This window comes from Rousettus aegyptiacus, unplaced genomic scaffold (genome assembly GCF_014176215.1).
Source record: "Rousettus aegyptiacus isolate mRouAeg1 unplaced genomic scaffold, mRouAeg1.p scaffold_m13_p_15, whole genome shotgun sequence".
Classification (NCBI taxonomy): domain Eukaryota; kingdom Metazoa; phylum Chordata; class Mammalia; order Chiroptera; family Pteropodidae; genus Rousettus; species Rousettus aegyptiacus.
In genome coordinates, this window is record NW_023416290.1 from 54565665 (window position 1) to 54586943 (window position 21279).

The following is a 21279-nucleotide window of genomic DNA, read 5'->3' on the forward strand; positions in this document are numbered from 1 at the left end:
TGTGATAAATGCTAGAACAGATGTGATCGCGCACACAGCTTCACGCGGTTTTCCCTCTTAAGACCTAAAGGAGTTACAGGTTAAAGGGCCAGTTTTAGGATAGTGGCTAACAGGCCACGTCCAATTCACGAGTACTTTTACAAACTTACAAACAGTAAAAATAGAGAAAAAGTCTCTAGTCATTGTTTTTAATGACACAGGCCCCTGAGTAAAGAGAACAGGTGAGTTCGGCACCTGACTCCGTTTTCTGCTTTCACAGAGAATCGCACGAACCTAATTCCAAAAGAAAAAGCGGTTTTAAAAAAGCCCGTCCCAGAAGAAAACAGCTAGTTTAGCTGAACTAATTATAGAAATGTATGATTCACCAGTTCTTCGAACAGGAAGGAGAAACAGTCAACATGACATACAACAAAATTTACATTCTAAACATCTATGCAAATTCGCTAAATTCAGGAATTGGAATTCTTTGCACTCAGCAGGAACAAAAACCTCAAAACAATATATTAAATATTTTCATGACAATAAACTTAAAAGCCCCCCCCACCCCGAAGTACAGGTCACACACACTACTCACCAAGAGCTCGGAAGTTCCTAATTTGTCTAGTTCCAAAGACTGAATGCGGGAAACGTGAACCCCCATTTCCCTGTGGATGCCGGAACATTCTATACAGGTCAAAATACCCAAGTTGGTTGAAAGCCAGGTGGGTTCTGTGGAAAAGATTTTGAAGACAAATGAACAAACATCTAATTTTGGTGTGCCAACTACAGAGGAAGCTGAAAGAATAGTAGTGGAACTTTTTAAGAATCACAAAAAGAAGATTTAAATGGAAGAAATGGAAGCCTGTAGTTTATCCAAGAGGTTATCATAAATTAATAGCTTGTTAGAGAGCAAAGTGTGATAAGACACATTTTTAAAAACGTCTTCTCAATGAATCGAAAACAAAATGAAGTTCTTTATTCCTGCGACGTGTTAGAAAGACTTTCAACAAGGTCCCATGAAACATCCTCGGGCCTGGCGACCGGGGTCCCCTCCCCACCAGCACTGTCCCCGCCAGTGACGGAGTGCAGGCCTGTTAAGCACAGCCCACGAGGCACTGAGCTCTACAGCTCTCCTTCCCCCCCACCCCCTTACGACTCACACTGACATGCCATCTTGGTTACGGCTTCCCCACAGGCACCTCTTGGTGACAGGTAGCTGTAAATACTGAACTGAATGTTTCTTTCAGAGACCTCAGCCTTTTCTACAACCTCGAAGGTTGTAATGAAGTACAAAATTTCTGCTACCCAGACCTCAGGGCTCGCTCTCTGAGGCAAGCGCCTCTGTCACTGGTCAACGCTTAAATGTTTACCACTCCGCCGCCACATCCTCACACTGCGCGCGTCGTATCACGCACAGACACGAAACCAGAAGAAAACGTGAGGTGTGTCTCGAGGTGCTTCCTGCGTGCTGTGCAGAGAAGTCCATTTTCACAAGCAAACAGCACATGCCCTAGGGCTTAAGAACGGCAGGTGTGCACCCCCTTTCTGACCCCTGCCGGCGGTGTGACGCTGGGGAGCCGCCACGCTTCTCTAGGTCCCCAGTCTTCTCAGCTGTGAGATGGGGATCGTGTTACCACCTCGCTCACAGAGGGACTGCGAGGGTTTGAGGAGGTGACATCAGCAAACGCCCGCACTGGCCTTACTATGATGCGGGCGCCCCATGAACCAATAGCTGCCGTCAGCGCCCGGGGAGTCCAGGTGCTACCGGAAAAGAGCAGTGACATCGAGGTCGGGGAGGGCTCGCTGAGCAGGAAGGGACGTCTGTGCCGCCTGTCGGCCGCCACGCACACCACTTCATTACGTCCTCGTCGCCCATTTTTACGATGAGGAAAGTGAAAATGGGAAGAGCAAGGGACTCGGCATGAGGTTGTCTAGGCTGAGCGGCGGGCTGGGGATTCAAAACTAGGACCCTGGACTCCCTGTCCAGTGCTCTCTCTATACTGTGCATTTAACTGGGCCATACTGAGCTATTTAACTGGACCTTCCTGGGCAAGGCGGCGTTTTGGCAGGTGACCATACTGAGGGCAAGCGGCAGCTTTCCAGGTAGAGCAAAGAGCATGGGTACAGGGCAGAGGTGCGACCGTTCAGGTTCATAATACACGCTGGGTGTGTGTCCGTGTCCATTAGGAGAGACGGTGACTCAATTACTAGCTCGTGAGGGTTCCACAGGAAGAGGGAGGGCGTTTGACAGCCGGCCTCACTTTGGAGACAGATACCTGACGAGCCACAGTCACAGCAGACGTCATTCCCAGGGAGCCGCTGGACGTCCTCGATGATGGCTTTCGTCAGATCTTCCAAGCTGTTCTCCCCCGCGCTCTGCTCTCCACGGAAGGCCATGGTCAAGGCCTCTTCTTTGCTGTTTGTCAACACTGATATCCACCTGTCGTCAAAACAGGACGAGGGAGACAAGAGAGCACGGCCGCTGTTTCCTCCTTCCACGGCAAAGATCCCATTTTCATCAACAAATACCAAAAGAGGCGCCCCTCCCCCCAAACAGCCACAAAGTGAGGAATAAGGAAAGACTTTAACCCTAACGGAGAGAGTTAAGGGAATGGGAGGACGAGCGAGGTAAAGGTCACCATCGCTGAGGGCTCGCGCGAGTACTCGGCACGGGCGCTTCCATCTGGACAGGCTCGAGAGCGTGTCAGAAAGGGGAGGCTGCGGCGAGGGACCAGCCCGGCGCGAGGATGAGGAAGGGCTGGTGAGAAAGGCACGGGAGGCAGGGAAGAGAAGAGCAAAAGGCGCCTGCTCCCTGGGAGGCCGTGTCGGCGAGACACTCGGGAGTCAGAAGGCATGACGCCGCGTCAGCAGCCACGAAACGCATGCTTCCGAACGAGGTGCGTTAACGTGGAAACGCGCGGACTTCCTCACGTGAAACGAAAAGCAGAGGCTATTAAATCATACACACGTCAAGATCACACTATGTACCAAACAAAACAATCCTTTGCCACCGACCTATGCATGAAACCACTTAAATCATAATGTTTTGTGAGATAGACAGATACGACGATTATATGATGTAACCCCGAGTTTAAATGGATGTGCGCATTGTATTATTCTGTTCTGGTGTAAAAAAAAGGCCAGAAAGAAGTCCACAAAATGATACTAACGGCTGCCCTTGGGTGATTTTCTATAGGAAAAATGGATAGACGGGATTGCTTGACTCTGCCTTTTTGTAAGTTTCTGTATCTATCGGGAGCTTGTATTTCCTTCATGAATGAAGAAAAGAAGCCAAATTTATTTTTTTAAGAAGAAAATGCAAAACATTTCCAAACCACAGTTTGTTCCCACCTCCTGCATAGCCGGCTAACACCTATCTTCAGCAGGGAATACAGGAGTCTAGAACCAAACCTCTAGTTTTTGTGTGTGTGCCTTGTAGGGTCAAATGGACGTGAAACAAAGGACTATGTGTAAAAGGGTTTGAGCAAGTAGGAGAGACAGCAATGGGAATTAAAAGACAAACCAAACTACCTGAAGAATGTGCCCTGCAAGTCACACCTTTGACCCTAGGGGGCGCTCGCCTCCAGCATGTTGTGAGACTTCAGTACAGCTTAGCTTTTCCACGGTGATGCTGAAAACTCAACATCTCAGAACCAACAGTCTAGGAATGGGAGTGGAGTGGGGTCGAGCGGTCCTTTAATCCCTTTTAAATTAAGTAGCATTTTTTCTGTTGTTTTGTCTCAAGTTAGAAACTAGAAACTTTTGTTAAAAACAGTTCAAAAAACTGGATTCAACAGGACCCTTCGCTGCACTTTATCAGCGTTATCGACGTTACTGAAGTTTTCACGTCAGCAGCAGAGTCTCTGCTTTCCTTTGCATTGCCATATTTTGCCTATCTAATAATACAAGTACCTACTATGTGCTAAATACTTATCATTTTTGATCTACGATTCTCCAGCAAGCCTCTGAGTTAGTGCCTATAACGCTTCATGGATGAGGGAGCTGAAGCCTCGAGGGGCTAAATGACTTGGGCAAGGTCCCACAGCCGAGTGGTGTCAGACCGAGATGCAAAAACACTTCTGATAACTCCCTTTTTCCCCCAGAGTTCCTCCCATTATGCTGTTTTTGCCTCTTTACTCAAGAGCTCATGGCAAATGGAGAGATAAAGAAGCCTGTTGTGATATTCAGAAAGTGCATACTTAAAGACAGTTTTCTAGAGGAATGCTTCTAATCTGGTGGAATGGAATGACTACGTTTTAAAAGGGTGGAGGATCAAAGAAACTACTTTTGACCTTCCTCCTCTCTTCCCTTTGTCTTTCCTACTTTCTCCCCACCTCAGTTTTTCTGCTCTGTTTCTCCCAACTCTACCTCCTTTCTACCTATTTCTTACTCTCTTTCTGATCCCTATCATTTCTCCCCAGAGAAGGGGAAAGAGTAAAATTCTCCAGAGGAGAAGAGAGAGAAAGGGGTGAGTGTAAGGAAAAAGGGTGTCAGTGAAAATAAGAAAGGAAAAAAGGACATTTATTGCGTATCACTGATGGGACAGAGATTTAAAAATCTGAACACTACGAAAAGGTTTCACTGCCAGCTGTAACACAAACGTCCCTCTCTCAAGCCTCTGAACAGGTAACGGTCACACACCGCCTTTTCCAGTCCTGGCAGGCTCCAGGCAGGAAGTGGGAATGAAGAAGGCTCGGGATGAGGGATAACGTTATAAAAGGGGCTGCCTAAGGCTGCACACCTGATCAGGTGAGGGGAGGGGTCAACCCTCGAGGGGAGTGTGACACCAAACCTGGTCCTTCCCTGCATCTGTCACAGTAACACGGGAGTCCAGGCAGCCTGGCTCGTGCGCTTGGCCACCGAACACTGGGTAAGCCCCTCCTGAGTGCGGGCGACGACAGGAAGGCACAGCCCCTGCCTCCGCGAGCCCGCGGTCCCTAGAGGGCTCAGAGCCGACTGGGGGAGCCCTGGGCTGTGACGAGGCTGCGGGGGCGGGAGGGGGGAGCAGAGCCCCAGCGAGCCGTAGCTGGAGCAGGATCATGAAGGGGGCACCGGAGTGTCCTGCACACCTCAGACCGAGAGAAGAGCAACGCCTGACGGCCTGGAGGTGAGCAGTGGGCATGTGGAGCCAGCGCGAGGGGCTCCGAGTCGTAAAAAGAGAACGTCAAGGGCCGTCACTTCAAAGCTACTTACGCTACGTAATCCTGCTCGTCTTCTGCCTGAAAGTGATACGTCCTGTTATCTACAATACAGAAAAGAGAACAGAGCGAAACCTTAGAAAGCAGAACACCTTCAGGTATAGTGCAAATTCCGGAAGTTCCTGGAGAAAAAAACTACAGGGAAAGTAGAATATTCATATTATTATTTTTTTTTTTGCACCATTTTATCTTAGCAGTTACAGAATTCACTTTGTCAACATTATTTTTCTGAAGTGCCAGAGGAACACAAAGAAACCAAGGCAAATACCATGCGAACACCTGGCGCTTCGGAACAAAGCGGGAAGGAGGATGAGTCCTACCTGGTCAGATGCATCTCCGGAAGAATGGGAGAATGTTAGCTGCCAATTCAGGATTTTACTGGTCATGTTCGATTTGCCTTTTACTGTGTTTAAAAAATAATTTCCTTTTCGGAAACAGTTCATAAGCCAGGGAGCGGCTCTGACGAGCGGGCGCACCTGCCCCCGGGAAGACGCCTCAAATGCTGCCCGCCCGCCATCGTCGACTGCTCCCCGGGTGGGAACTGCAGGTGCACACGAGGAAGCTCCTTTTTCAAGTTCGGAATTCATGAGAACCCTTCAACGCATCAAGTCAAACGGACCTTTCCTCACCAGCCCACCACTCGCTGTGTGACTGGTCCGGGAAGGGGGGGCACTCACGCCCCTCATCCCCAGAGACGGTGTGTACGGCTGAGGACATGGGAGGGTGGCAGAGCCCGGGAGCCCCGGACAGACGGGTCCCTGCGTCACTGCTGTGTGAGTCACTGAGCCTCTCCGATGGGGCTTTTGTAAGGATGAATAACAATGCATATAAAGCGCCTAGCACACACGAGATGTTCAGTAACTGATGACGACTGTTAATAACCTCTGGGCTCTTGGCTTTTTGAACTCATGCTATAAATTCGACTTTTCATTAATAACCCGAGAAATCTCTTGGTCATAAAAATCACGAGGACTCTGAATTCCAACAGGTGCTCTGGAACGCAGCTCAGACGCCACACGGAGCCTCAGGGCTGACTCGGTCTTTGCGGCCGGGACTGGTTTTCAGCTCCCCTCCACGCCCTGACATCGGAAGGATGTCGGGGGGCAGGAGAGCACTTCTGTGCTCTGCATAGACCATGCTGCACCCCCCAATCCCCATGCCCTCGGCCTGGTCATGGGGCCCACAGAGAACAGAGAAGGGTACTGTCGTGGGACGTCGAAGGGGTGTCCCCTCAGCTACAGTGAGGCTTGTAAGTGCACCCATGGGACCAGTGCAGGTGCAGGGAGCCAGACTAGGGGAAGCCCCGGCCCCCACCAACTCTCTGAAGACTGGGGGAATACATGGGTCGGGGTGCGTGGATCACCATGCATGGGTCGGGGTGCGTGGATCACCATGCATGGGTCGGGGTGCGTGGATCACCATGCATGGGTTGGGGTGCGTGGATCACCATGCATGGGTTGGGGTGCGTGGATCACCATGCGCCCTCATCATGAGCAAAGCATGGGCCCTGCAGTCATCGACACACGGAGTTTGAAGGCGGTTACGCCCGGAAGCAGGGGGATGATGTCTCCTTTAAGAGCCTGATTCTGCGGGGTGAACTTTGGGTACGCCAGCTGTACACGCACAGCGGCACACCTGCATCCCCAAATCTACCTCAGTGCTTCCTGACCACAGGTACCCCGGAGGACCACCTGGGGACTCTGACAAAACACCCATGCCTGGCCTCACACCCACGACAGTCGCTTAGCAGGTATTGGAGAGAAATGGAGATGTACTTAGAAAAACCTCTCCAAGGGGGTGATGCCGTGTCTCACGGTCAAGACCTGGTCTAGGTGAAGGCGCCACACGTCGGACCTGACACCGCCGCGCTCTCCTCCTGCGCGGGTGGGCTCCGTGCGGATGAAGGGGTCTGGGGGCGCCCCCCAGAGCTGCGGGAGCAGGAGCCCCAGCAGCCCCGCTGGAAAACCGCTGCTTCGACGCCCAGAGAACGGACACGTGACCGACTCGGAGAGAAAAAGGACTCACGTGAGATCAGGTCGAAAGACTTCTTGTCCTCGGCATTAGGTTTCACCTGGCAGGTGAGAAGGTTCAACTTAGCTGGCTGCCTGTTAGACTGGAGCAAAGAGAAAAAAAAAGGCGTTACCAGCGGCACCTCTCACCTGAGGCGTCAGCGCCCAGGGACGGGGAGGGGGGCGGGCAGGTAGATTCAGGCAATAATTTGAAAAGCCTTAGTTAGTCCATTAGGGTTCTGAATCTCTTTAAAGAAAAACAGTTCTGGTGGCCTACTAAATGCCTTTTAACTGTGCATGAATATCCTGGTGATTAATCAGAATGGAACCAGGAAAGTCCCCCTTTCAATGAAGAGTGGGAGTGGTCCATGGAAATGCACACATATCCAAGCACGAGCAGTCGGCACTTCCCGTAGGCAATGCCGCTGTGAGACGCAGAGGCGTGATATTTCATTCACTCATTCAGAAGGACCCCAGTACCCAATCATCCCAAGCCTGATGTCCAAGATGTCCACAAGTTTTGATTACAGTAGAAATGTATATTACTTCTCCCAAAAGTATAAGACAATTACTAGCCTCCAGACGTAGCTTAATGAGCCCCCAAATCTGGAGAGGGAAAATGCAGCCAGGATTTCACATCACTCATCAGCAAGTCACTTGGTCACACATATAATTTCCATGGACCCTGTAGTATCTAGATAGTCATGCTAGATTAGGCTTTGACTAAATGGAGTCTTGCGACGTAGTCATTCTGGTCAAAACTCTTTTCTGCCCTCCCGCCTGCATTTGTCCAAGGTCACGCGCTGGCCAATGGCCGATGCCAGCATGTCTGGTTCCCGCAGGAGCTGACCATGGAGCGGGACGCCTGGGTGCCCGGGCCGGGCTGCAGCGAGCCCTGGAACTCTTGGCTAGGGCCGTCTGCCCAACTGCCAACTGCGATTCTCAAAACCCCCGAGCCTGGAGCATTTCCACACAAGCGACTTAAGTTTTTAGGGAAAACAGAGGGGGAGGAGGTAGGAGGAGGTAACAACAGCGACCAGTCAAAACCTGTGATGGCAGGTGATCAAGACAGCGGCAATGGCCAGTCTCAGTGATGGGAACGGACAATTCTGTCCACTTTCCTGTGATCTGCGGACAATTTTCAGGATTCTTCCTCCTCCTGTGGCTTGAATGAGACTAGATACTGAAAACAAGGGCCCTGTCCTGTGTCTATCTGTTCCAAAGCGAGCTGTCTGTGGGGAGAAAGCGAGAGGCCCAGGGGAGTTCATGTCCCCTGCATGAACGTGTGGCTTAGACATGGAAACCAGGGGCGAAGGCAACCGAGCCTGGGCAGGGAGTCCTGCACTATGGAACCGGTCAGCAAATCCAGACCGGGAGGTGCGAGGCCGGGGGATGGACGTGTTTCTTCTAAGAGACCAGGAGTTTGGGCTGCAAATGGCCTCCGACTCCAAACCAGCAGCTGCACCAGAGACCTAGGCCTGGGCCACTGGAGAAGCAGCTCTCAGTCCTGCAGCTCACCTCCTCTTTTGGGAGGTCGATAAGAACCCCTGGATCTCCCATACGAATGACGGTGGCATCCGACAGCCTGAAAAGGTAGCGATCTCAGTTAATGGACTCTCGGGAGACTACTACATTCCACTTCTGGATCTGTATTTAAAGAAGGATGCAGAAAAGCTTGGGGAAGATCCAGAGATGATTAAAGGACTAGAAAAGAGGCACTTTAAAGATTGGCTACAGGCGCTATTTAGTCCAGAGGAGGGAAGGCCGGGGAGTGACTTAACAATCATCTTCGAGTACATGAAGGGTCGCTGTAGGGGAAGGGTGGCAGCCGTTTGCCATTTGCACAGATGAAGAAGAAAGACACTCAAATCGTAGAAGACCCAAGACAGACAGACATGAGGGGGGACTTCCCAAGCTTCAGTTGGTTACGGATAATGAGACGCTTCAAGTTTCTTAACCTGAGCAGAGAGAAAAACTTAAGAATTTTTAGACACCATCCACATGCGAATGTGGCAGAGGGTCAACGAGATGATTTCTTTTTTTTTCCCAAATCTACGTTGGTCCAGTGTTTCCGAACCTTGCCAACAGATACGATCAACACAACACAGAATAGATGCAAAGTTTCAAAACAGGAAAAAAAAAAAAAAAGTCAAGTCCGGTACTGACTCAGGAGAGTGAAACAGCACTGGTCCCCGCTCACTCCTAAGCACGGCTACGTCGTGGCGTGTTCCCAGAAGGACGCTGATGACGGGATGTCACGCGGTCTGTCACTCCACGGCGGACCCACCGCTTCAGGGAGGACGACACACGCCACGGGCTCCCGTGGAAGCCAGGCCCGCAGACTGACTCTGCTGCACCACCGCGACCTGCACTTGACATTGACGCATCTTGTCGCAGCCGACACAGCCAATACCAAGCCAGCAACACGAAAAACTGGAGCAGCCCGCCCAACCAAAGTCCCCGGACCGAGGCACCAGAAGGCTCAGGAATCATTACAGTAAAAACAGCAATTTCAGATTTACTTGATTTTCCAAAATTTTAAAGTCCTTTCTTGAAATCAAGTACTAATTTATAGGTGTACTGAGTAAAGAAGGTATAATCTTCCTGGAGCTTCGGCACTCAAAAACACACAGCAAGGCTAAATGACTTGCCCGTGGCTACACCGCCGTGGACGTTTAGAAAAAGCTTTCGCATTGTTTAAGTACAGGAAAGAAAAAAGAAAAAACAAACCCCAAGGAAACACGTATTTACTGAGTCCTTCCTGTCGATGAGTCCTACCACACTGACAAGAAAAATCACACCCCGACTCCAGCCTCCAAACTCATTCTGACTCCAGGTCCGGCCACTGTGCCTGCAGCTCCCTCTGCTGGGCGGTGGAGGGCACTGGCCGCCCCTGGCTGCTCTCACACACTCATGCTGCCTGACCTCCAGCATCCTCCTGCCCGCTCCATCCCTCCCTACTTGTCTCTCACAATCAGCTCCTCCAGAGAGGGCGTCTCTGGCCTGCCCACTCTCCCACCCACCTTCCCTCCCGCCCTGCTGGACTGCCTTGCAGGCTCTCATTGCCCCTCATTCACCTGCTTTCTCCCCACGAAAAGCACACATACCTCGGTTTTGTGCACTAACATGTGCCTGGCATATAGCAGGCCCTCAATGTATAAACGTTTATCAAACGAACAAGTGCAGTCCAGGTGGGTCACACACACAGTCTCATGTACCACTCTGCGTTCCTATTCCCACTTGATACATTATCCATGATTATCTTTGCATTTTTGAAAATAAAAAAATATTTCTTGCTAGTTCTAACAGGTCGGAACTGGAATTACTGGTTTTACTGCACATCTTTTTGATGGCCGCCAAGTTGGAACCTTTTTTGACAAGTTCATAGATTTTGTCAATATAGGACTTCTAGTTGGAAATGGGTGATACAAAGATAAAAATTCTAGGTAGGTTATAAGTATCCACTACAAGTATGCAATGTATATATGTGTACACTGACAATAATCTAAAGAGAAAGAGATTATGTGTTAATGGCTTATTTTCTGCTTTCTATTAAAGTGCCTTTATTACTAAAAAAAGGGAAGTCATAATTGTGACAGTTTTATTTTGCTGTTTGATGTACATTTAACCCTTCGACCTAATGGACTTTTTGAGTAATGTAAATAAATAGTAACAATAAAAAAAGATTGCACCTGCTTTACATGTGCTGTTTTACTTCCTACTTTACTTCTTCATGCAAAAATCGCCCTTCCATCACCTCGAGAATTCAGAAAACCTCAGATCCATAATACTTCCCCAAAGGCAAGATGATAAACAAATACCTGACTTGGTCTGAGGGGACGAAAGACAGAAAGTTCTAGCGGAGTGACAGAGGGGCAGGACGCCCCGCTTCTTTAGGAAGGGAAAAGCCGGGACCGTCGAGCCAGGTGCGCACATGAACACAGGGAAACCTCGGCGCCGGTGACGTCGCGTGTTTGCCCGGAAGGCACAGCGCGCACGGCGCGTCCATCACCAGACACACTTACCGTGGCGTGTGAGATGGTCAGAATCCCGTTCTTGACAGCACACTTCCTTCTCTGCCACACTTTTCGGATCCTGAAAACCAAGTCAGACACAAGCTGATACGGCATCTGGCCGGCTCGGGGATGTGCCGTTCCGCGGCGGCGTGTGTAATGATCACGACAAAGCCAAGCCACCCCCGACCAAGAAAACCACACGCACCAGAACATCTGGTTGCCTTTTACCATCCCCGGCGGAAGGTAAATCGGACTAGCAGGCAGGTACAGGGGTGCTCGTGATGGCGTTGTTTTTGATAGTGAAAATGGGGAATTACAGAAACAGCAGAAATCTACGAGCAGGAGAATGAATAAAGCGCACGAGCTGTGTTCATACTACAGAGTAAATCTCCACCGAATCTTCCCCAGCTACCCTCTGTGGCAGTGAGAGGCGCCCCACACGCCCCGTATCCCCGCCTTGCTTTACCTTTTCCCACAGTACTTGTTACCCTCTACGTCTCACTCATCTCTCGCTTTGCTGTCTCTCTCCTCAGAAGGGAAGTTACAAATGGGTGGGACTGTCTCTTGTCAGGACTGACCAGAGCGCCGGGCACACGGCGTGGCTCCCAAAAGGTATTTGCTGAACGTACGAGTAGAATGATGAGTACGACTGACAGTGACCCCAGAAATTTAGGGAGAAACAGTGGCGATTTTCACAAACAAACAAAACAAAAAATGCATGCCCTTCAGATGAATGTAAGGAGCACACACCCATGAGCGATCAGAAAACAGAAGCTTTCTTTTAAAACAGGATGAGAATTAGTCAAGCGAATAATCACAATTCTACTAATGCAGTTATTACGAAGCAGGATCCCTTGTCCAAGCAACGGAAAGGTGGCCAGTGCGGCAGGACCAGGGGACACAGGGCACAGGATGAGACTGCAGGGAAAGGCGGAGGGTGGGGGGGCCCACATGCGACGGGCGTCTCTGAGCGCTTCAGTGTGGGGGTGACCTGGCGTGCTTTGCGTTATTTAAAAGGCTACTCTGAGTGCTGTGCAGAGATGAACCGGACAAGAGGAAGCGTGTCACAGAGGCCACTCGGGCTACTGAAATAGTCCGGGGGAGGTGGCAGAGGCTCATCCACAGCAGGGCAGAGAGATGGCAGGAAATGCATTCTTTCTTATTAGAAATAGAAGGGGCTATTCTATTGGCTGTGATGGAGGAAGAAAGGAGTCAAGGTCGACTTCCGAGGTTGGGGTCTGGGTGGCCCGGCGGGCCCGCCAGGGAGAGAAAGCTGCAAGTAAAAGCAGAGGGGCGGGAGAGCACGAAGTCGGCGAGCCGTCTGCCTGCTTCATGCTCCTGCCTTTCTAAACCTGCACGTCACGAGCCACAGGTGTCACTTCGGGACCATGACACAACTACCGCTTCTTCTAAAGTCAGCAGGTCACGTCTCAGACTTACCTGAGGAAAGTCAGTTTGCAAAGTCAGTGCACTGGGAAACCTGTCAGTGCGTTTCCTGTCCGAGCGGCAGGAAGAAGTTCCCAGGTCACTGCACCCAGGCTGGGCGCCATGCGCACACAGGGACTTCGGACGGGCTTGTACGTACCCATCGCTTTTCTTCAGCAGGTACCCCTTCTTCTCGCTGCCATACTCCTTGTTGCCCTGCAGCTGATGCATGCTGTACCCCCCTTGCCGGCTCTGGGAATCCTGGAAAAGAGAAACCACAGATCAGATGGCTGCTAAAGACAGTTCTCAAATCCTCGACTCTGTTCTGCCGCTGAGCCTTTGCCCATTGGTCTGGGGCTCAGAGAATGATGGGACGTTGAGAACTGTCAGGTCCTCGCCTTTATTTCAGAGGAGAAGGCTGGGCAGAGAAGCCGTCGCCAGAGCAGATCTGACGCAGAGCTGGGGCCCGGGGTCCAGGCCTCGTACCCCTAGTTCAGAACCCAGTTCTACTTCAAGACCACTCTACGACTAAACCAGTTTACATGGGCAGCAGAGGCAAGCACAGGAAGGGCTGGGAAAACGAAGTGGACCACAGAACAAGCTCATGCAACCTGAATGCGTTCGTCCCTCAAGTGCACCTCCCTCCTTTCGCACAGCCTGCCAGGGTGCCCCCGACAAAAGGCGCACCCCTAAGCGAGGCGTGAAGGGCTGTTACAAGATTCTAGTTTTGTAACTAACTGGCCCTCTGTAAAATATACCTGTAACCATGCTTTTAATTTAAAAGATGATTCTGTTGTGGTGAAAAGGGTATCACGTAATGGAAAGGGTGACAAGGGTCAGCAGAGCAAGACGGAGGCGAACGAGCGGGGTGTAGCATTTGCACCCCACGGGCACGTCACCGCCGCTTGTAAAGACTGCGCCACTAGACACAGCCGCTACCGTGAACACGCAAGAAACGAACTTCAAATGCCGAACTGTGCAAGGATGGAAGGCGGGCAGTGTGTTCTCACGAAGGGGGTTCACTTACTCGCCTAGACTTCGATCAGGAAGGGCAAAAGCGACAGAGAAAAAAAGGCAGAACATTTGAAAATAGAGTTAATTTCATTGGCAGTCTTATTGTTCATAATTTAAGCATTTTTTTTTATAACAGAGAAAACATCATTATAGAGATATTTAACACCAGGACACACACACACACATGCCTTTAATATCATGATAAACTTTCGGATGATAAAATATCTTTATATTTACCCAGTTTTATTTCAGACCATTTGAGTGAGAACAGAAACAAGGCTAAGTGGGAGGACATGAGGTTCACAGCTCCCCAAGATACAACGGTCGACAAATCTCCAGGGTGCTCACAGGGAACCAGCACCCCAGGGAAATCCAAAGTGAATTACTTAGAAAATCTAAGAAGAGCCACAATGTTCAGGAGGATTTTTTTTTTGTTTCGTTTTTCCAAGTGAAGTGAACTTAATAAAAACATCCAGTTCACAAGCAACATTTGAAACGTGATGGTGATGCGGCAGGAGCTAAATTGGCCACCGGTTATTTACTGACGGCTGGTGAACAGCGCACGGTCAGGATGCCCCGTTCCGACCTGCAGGTGGGATGGTGCCCCCGGGCAGGACGGCCTCGTCTGGCCTGGAGGTGGGACGGTGCCCCCGGGCAGGACGGCCCCGTTCCGGCCTGCAGGTGGGACGGTGCCCCTTTGCGAGGCTGGTCGACATGGGATGGGTTCTGTGTCCAAAAGCACGTCCTGAACACGTGCCAGCCAGGAGCCGTGAAGGAACTGAGGACGGCGGCAACACGAAACCCTGTCTCTGCGGTGGATGCTCACACTTTGACCACACGCTGCCCTGCTCCCTCGTGCAGGCAAATGAGAGCTGACTGTACACTTGACGGGCAAGTCGACTCATGCCAAAGAGGCTGCGAACTCTTGTTATTCTCTTACCCTGAGTCATTTCTGTCTTTAACCAGCCAGGTTCCCTCCTGCTGAAACAAATCGGGGCCCACAGGCTTGACCTCCACAGTAACTTGGCTCACTCTGCCCACCCAAAACATACATGCTTTCAGGTGGGGGGGCCTGCTCTCTACATATCAGATAGGCAAAGAGCCACCTTCTTCTACCAAGGCCTCTGGTGACAGTCCACAATAAAACAGTAGTGACATAACATGGTTTTTTTTTTGAAAGAGGCAGCAATGCATCCATAACACTACTAAAGAACAATATGGACAAAAAATTAGATCGGGCAGCAGAGAACTGAGGCACGGGACAAAGGAGAGGCAGGATAAATCCACGGGGCTGTCTGCTCTGACTCGACAAACCGCATGACAATTACTCAGCTACGGATCTGGACCCAGGCATCTCTGCCACGTGTATACCCCCCCGCCCCCGCCAAAAAAAAACCATTAACAATAAAATCCAAAATCTTCCTGGACATCAATTCTCATTAAAAGACTAACTCTTCCTGGGAAACCTTTTCATCAAACTAAACTTCTCTTCATCTGCCCACATAATTCCTAGTCTGTCTGAATGTTTTAAAATCATGCTTCTCTAACCTTAATCCACTTGCTAACCTTTAAAATAAAAGCCTACATCCTAAAAATATAAGTAGGTACATTTTTTTTAACCAGAATTTGGAAGTTGATTGATAATTTATGAAAACTATTACGTTCTGTAAACTTATCATCAAGACTTTCCTTACATATATTTATTACTATATAACAAACTATTCTGCATAACAGATTGAATGGGCCTTGCTTTACGTCAGGCAAATATGCTTTTATTTTATTAATCTGTTTTTTTTTAATCGACTATCAGTTTTTATGGTGACGTTGGTTAACAAAATCCATTAAGTTCCAGGTGTGTACAATTCAACAGTGAGACATATATACTGCATTGTGTGTTCACCTCCCATAGTTAGATTTCCTTCCGTCACCACTTATTTGACCCTTTTACCCATGTATCTCCCTCCTCCCCCCTCCCCTCTAGTACAAATATGCTTTTAAAGGTGGCTGAACTCTAGGCGTTGACCCCAGAAGCCTATTCCATTAAACTGAGTAGAAGTCTGGCACCAACAATCCTCGATTAATGAGTTTAATGGTTTAAGAAAGTCATACAAATGATTATCTCTGCCCTTTGAGAAACGATGGTCATTCAGCTTGCTTTGCAGGGCACTCCAGATAAATGAGAAAAGATTTTCAAGAAAGTAAATCTTGGAGAATTGTTAACGGTAATGTAATTAAAAACAAAACAAAACGAAACAAAATAAAAATTGAAGGAATGAAATAGATCCTGGATCCTTTGAGACCATAATAAAAATCAACATGTATTCAGGAAAGGAATGCTAATAAAAAACTCATTCGGGCAAAAAACAGAAAACTAAACTTAAACAATGAGCTTAAAACCCTGGGGAAATTGATTTGAACCAAGAAATGTAAGCTTTAGAGGGAAATTATGGTATTATTTTTTAGTTCAATATCCTATTCTTTATTAGCAGCACAAATTAGCTGACTTCTTTATTAGAAAAACTTATTAACATATAAAACGCATTATTAAAGAGTAAAATCTCAAATCTTTTTAAACTGCAAGTGATTACACACTCATTGGTTTAATGGGGTTGGAAATGTTTCTGGCATCCAATCTAAATACTAAACCTCTATTAGAGAAGCTTCTAGTCTCTAATGTCAGGTATGAATGGACCGGGCAAAGGGGTCCTCTGTTTCATCTTACTAAATATTTACTGAGCAAAATGCAGAATCTGTCATCTTGCAAACCATATCACGATGGGCTATTAAAAGAGACTCAAACAAAAAGCTCTAATTTTTGGAATGATTTACAGATATCGTCAATTAAAAATATTTTCAACCCTAAAAATACTTATGTAGCAAATGGTTCTTTCGGGAGCTTAGGTGATTATAAAAGCTTAAGATAGTTAATTTCATCTACCATCTGCCAAAAGTCAATAAAGAATTTTATCTGGAGAAGAAAAAATGAATTTATGAAAAATCTGGGGATCCCATTTACAGCTCAAATTCTTGGGGCTTCTTTCAATGGAGTCGAGCTAGAACTCGGTGGCGGGAGGCTGCTGGATGATGTGTTGGGCACCTTCATTTCTCAGGTCATGTTTTCAGATGCCTTTACTCTCTTCTGGAACAGCCGCACTATGGCGGGAACCCCCCCAGCGGATCGTCTCCTTTCATGTTTAATCGATGTCATTAAAAATCGTTACGTTTTCAACATATCTCGCCACAAGAGATGGTAAACAGCATGAGAATGGGATAGGCATGCTGTGGAGATCAATTTTGTTTGTAAAATACTCCGGACATGGTGCTAATGGAAGCTCATCATTTATTAATTTGGGATGAAGTTAAAAATAAATCAAATCACGAGCGTTTCCTTATGTGCACACTCCTTTGGCTTACAGGTAACTTTCTTCTTTAGCCAGACTGAGCAGAATACATCGGTCTCTATGCAAAGCGAAAGGGAACTGCAATGGTCCCCCCCCCCTTTTTTTTTTCAAGAAAGCTTCCACATACAGGAAGGAGGGAAGCCTGTGTGTGCCAAAGCAAAGGTAAGAAAGAGGTGGTTGAGTGCACCCTAGTCAGTACGCAAAACCCTGCAAACTTCTCCCCACACAGAAGTCTGCCTCCTTCCTCCCTCGATGTGGGTCTTTCTATTGCTTGCACATTGAGAAAACATTCGGGGGACCACTTCTCTTAGGACTTGTGTGCCAGCGAAAGGCACCCTCAAGAAGCCCTCAGAGCCCGGTGCAGACACGGCTGAGGCTCTGGATGACACGGGTACACAGCGCACATATCGTCCAGGCCACGGATGCCTCTGTCCACGGGTTAACAGGGGCCCAGTGTTAAAGGGCTACGGATTTCTCTCACCTTACAAAACCCAATGTGTATATATATGAAAACCGAAAGCAGAAGAGAGGGCTCATCACTGGGTGAAGAGAAATTTCGGTTCACTGTAAAGGACCGACATGTATTCAGGAAATACAGGGCTGCCCACATTTGAAGGGGCTTGCTTTGTTTTGACTCATCAACCCCTTTCACGAATTTAGGAATCTACAAATAGTTTGCCATGTGACACAATGTCATGAGCAACTGACAACATGAAAAATGTTATATTTCATGTGATTATTGCTAAATATTGCATTTAGGGATTGCACTTAAATCAATGCACACCAATTTCGTAATATAAACAGGGACATTTCCCCTTCTCCCACGTAACGGAGGATGCTCACTCTCTGCTACACCCTTTCAGCGTACGGTCCGTACCCTTCCGTGTGCATCCACGGTCCTCCGTAAGCGGGCCTGAGTTCTTACCCCAGGAACCCATCTCGCTCCTCTACGCACCTGGCCCCCAACTGCAGCCCGCCGGAGGCGCCAGGCAGCACTGCGCCTGAGTCTTTTCGGAGTCCCCTCTCTGCCGGCACGCCACCGCCCAGTGAATCTCCTACAACATCAATACTGCAGGTGTGACTGCTTGTTCACACGGCTGACTCTACTTTCTATCTCCCTGATGAAAGAGACCACAGCTTAGAGCCTAGATGAGCTGCTGGCGCAGAGCAGGTATTAATCAAATGTCTGAACAACAAATGAACAAATGAGATTTTATAATTAAGAATCTGTACTGTACATCTCACATCTGCCATATACTATATACTCCGTTTCAACATCCAAGGACCATCTCGCCTTCATTTTCCTAACTGGGCGGGGTAAAACTTCTACAGGATTCTGCATCGAACAATTTCTCTATTTCCCTGGCACAAGGAGAAAGGCCCCATTTGGCTGCCCAGAAAGACAGAGGTAATTTAAAGAGGGCGGGGTGTGCGTGCCATGCCAGAGAGGATGCACCCGGAACACGTCTTCAAAGCCCGGATGGGAAGTCTGGGTTCGTGGAACTGCAGCGTGGGGCTGAGGCATGCCTGTCTTCTAAGGAGGGAAAGGGGTCTCGAGCGGCTTCCGCCCTGGGGCACGCGGCCGGTGCACACCTCTATCCTTTTCTCCTCTGTCCCCAAACCCACCCCGGCAGGACCTGGGTGTCAGTGGGCCTGTTTGGCAGGTCAGGAAACGTAAGGGCCACAGCGGCCTCGCTCACACCGGGAGCCCTGCTGGGAACACTCAGGGCACCTACTTCTTTCTGATCCAGCTGAAGAGAGGATTTGATTAAGTCTCGGAGTGCGGTTAGCTGCTTCTTTTCCTCGTCCTGGGTCTGTTTTATCTACGAGAAAAAAAAAAAAGTTACTTCTGTCACTTATCTTTTACACGTTTACAAGCAGAGCTTAATTCATCCAAATATAAGACTCAGCAAACAATTCAATGATATATTTGATTTACTTAATAAAGTCCTTTGCACGGTCTCATTTTTAATACGAGGCACAATGTTCTCATCTTATAAAAGTACTAGTGAGTTTTGAAATTAGTAATAATACAATTTGCTTCCTTATTAGGTAATACATCTAGGCTAGATGATTCTCTCTCAAGTACTATTTTAAATAAAGTTAAGAAATAACATTGAGTCATTTGCTTATGGGTTTCTGAAAGGTGGCCGTGGGAATACCATGATGGGATTAAATGGGCCAGGAGAGAACCCTAAGAAGGACCAGGACCCAATGGGCTCATGCATATATGAGGGTTTGCAAAGTCCTTCATGAACACAGGGACTGGAGCTGCTTTTTTTAATCACTTGGAACTTAATAGCAACCTCAACTATGTTAACTATTAAAAGAAAATCAGAAAAAAATACACAGCTATGTATTTTTAAAGTTATGTAAGAAAATATTTGTAATTCCAAAACCTTACTTGACCATATATACTTGCATTGATAAAGCCTACATGTTTAATATGATTCAGTGTCAAGTGGTTTATGAAAATCAAGGTTGACATTTACACATATGCATTTAATTTTCTTCCTCAAAAAGTTTCCCTTTTGATTTTGTTATCAGAAGAGCCAAATCTAGATATTAGAGAAAACAGAGTGTGAGAGAAAATATAAAACAAATCCCTCCCCTCCTTTCCAATTATAAGCTTGTCTACTCTGAGACGGTCACGTAATTTCTATCCTTCCATGATCAAACATCCTTTATACGATCGGTGACTGAAGGCTATCCGTGATGTTAGTGAACCCTAAACAGAGAGCCATCTAGAACCAACAAGTACATGCTCTCCACCTGCTCCGTCCTATGCTCCCACAAAAGGTACATTCTGGGAGATCTGACCATTGGTGACTTCTCCGAGTTAGACTGAAGCTTTACCTGCCCCGTGTTTATACTGACACATCACTCAATTTGTCTTTTCTTCAATATTCTTCTAATACAGATTTCAAATGTACTCGTATTTATCTACAAAAACAAGTTAAAACGCACACATTTTACAAAGAACTTACATTATATAAATCAGCAGCCAGTTTTTCAATGTACTGTTTCAATTTATCCGCTGTTTTCAAGCCATCTTGAAAGAAACTACAAGGAAACATCAGAGATTTAACCAGCAGTATAAAAAAAAGTGAACGATAATTACATGAAAAACCCGAAAACACTTATATATTTACTCTCTACCCATACAGCCACACAAAATACTGAGGAAACATATTCCGGTGTTTCATAAGGATGTACCCGCACACACGTTATGACACGTGCAAGTAGGCCTCGCAGATGCTGCAAATGGCACGGCCCCCGCACAGCGCCCATGCGTTTGCTGATAAACACACAGCAAGTCCCCCTGGCTGTGCCACATTTAAATTGAGAGAGAGAGAGAGAGAGAGAGAGAGAGAGAGAGAGAGAGAGAGAGAGAGAGAGAGAGAGAAAGAGAGAGAGAGACCCATCAACCAGTGGGGCATCATGAAGCCGAACTGGACCTCTAAGGAGGAGAGGAGGGACGGGACTGGAGGCAGAGGCCAGAGGAAAGTCAGCACTCTCAGTTCTGCGAGATCCTCCTGACCCGACACACACGTGACACGCGGGACGTCGAATCGGCGGCGCCGATGCACCTGGGGAGCCCGATCCCGCCGCGCGAACGAATGAGCAGGTCACCTTGCTCCGCCCCCCCCACCCCCGAGAGTGACGATGGGGGGGCCCGATCCCGCCATGAGAACGAGCAGGTCGCCTCGCTCCGCCCCGAGAGTGACAAGCGCGGACGTCTGCTGGGCGTTTGTCACACGCCCGGCATGCGGGGCGCGCTCCGTGCGTTATTTCACTCGCGCCTCGTAACAGCCCTGATGAGTTAATAAGCACTGCGATCGCATCTCCTTTTTAATGGGTAAACCGAGGCCCAGAGTGAGCGTGCAGCTCGCTCAAGTTGCCTAGAGCTGGGTTCAGGCCCAGGCTGGCTCTGACGGCCCAGCTCTTCATTACCGAGGGAAGATTTCTCGTCTGAGCGCTTCCGCTCAGGGGCCTTTTTATTTTGGTACCTGGAACATTCTCGACCCTGTTGGAAGCTAACTCTACAGATTATTTCTCAACACACTTTCTGCGCTGCTGCAAAGGACCACAGAAGGAGGAGGCTGAGGAGGACAGGGCTGTTTCTCACCTCCACAGCTCCGTGGGCCCAGTACCAGCCACGTACTTAACCAGTTAGTGACCAAGAATAAAGCACATCAAGAATTTTTAGGGCACATCCGGGGAGCCATATATATTT

At 48.5% G+C, this 21279-nt stretch overlaps 1 protein-coding gene across 4 annotated transcripts in view; it reads right to left on the minus strand.

Moving 5' to 3' along the window:
* Positions 1–21279, minus strand: part of ASAP1 (ArfGAP with SH3 domain, ankyrin repeat and PH domain 1) — a 265358-nt gene that overhangs the window by 36538 nt on the left and 207541 nt on the right. For 2 of the 4 annotated variants that reach the window (XM_016119800.2, XM_016119798.2), the window contains exons 10-18: positions 20030–20105; positions 18779–18865; positions 13655–13663; positions 12788–12888; positions 11212–11281; positions 7203–7290; positions 5173–5221; positions 2256–2419; positions 575–708 (exon numbers count right to left, since the gene is read on the minus strand). In XM_016119800.2, the coding sequence (XP_015975286.2) occupies positions 575–708; positions 2256–2419; positions 5173–5221; positions 7203–7290; positions 11212–11281; positions 12788–12888; positions 13655–13663; positions 18779–18865; positions 20030–20105 (778 nt within the window). The remainder of the gene's footprint in view (positions 1–574; positions 709–2255; positions 2420–5172; positions 5222–7202; positions 7291–11211; positions 11282–12787; positions 12889–13654; positions 13664–18778; positions 18866–20029; positions 20106–21279) is intronic. The other 2 variants (XM_016119801.2, XM_016119799.2) reach the window with 1 other exon arrangement.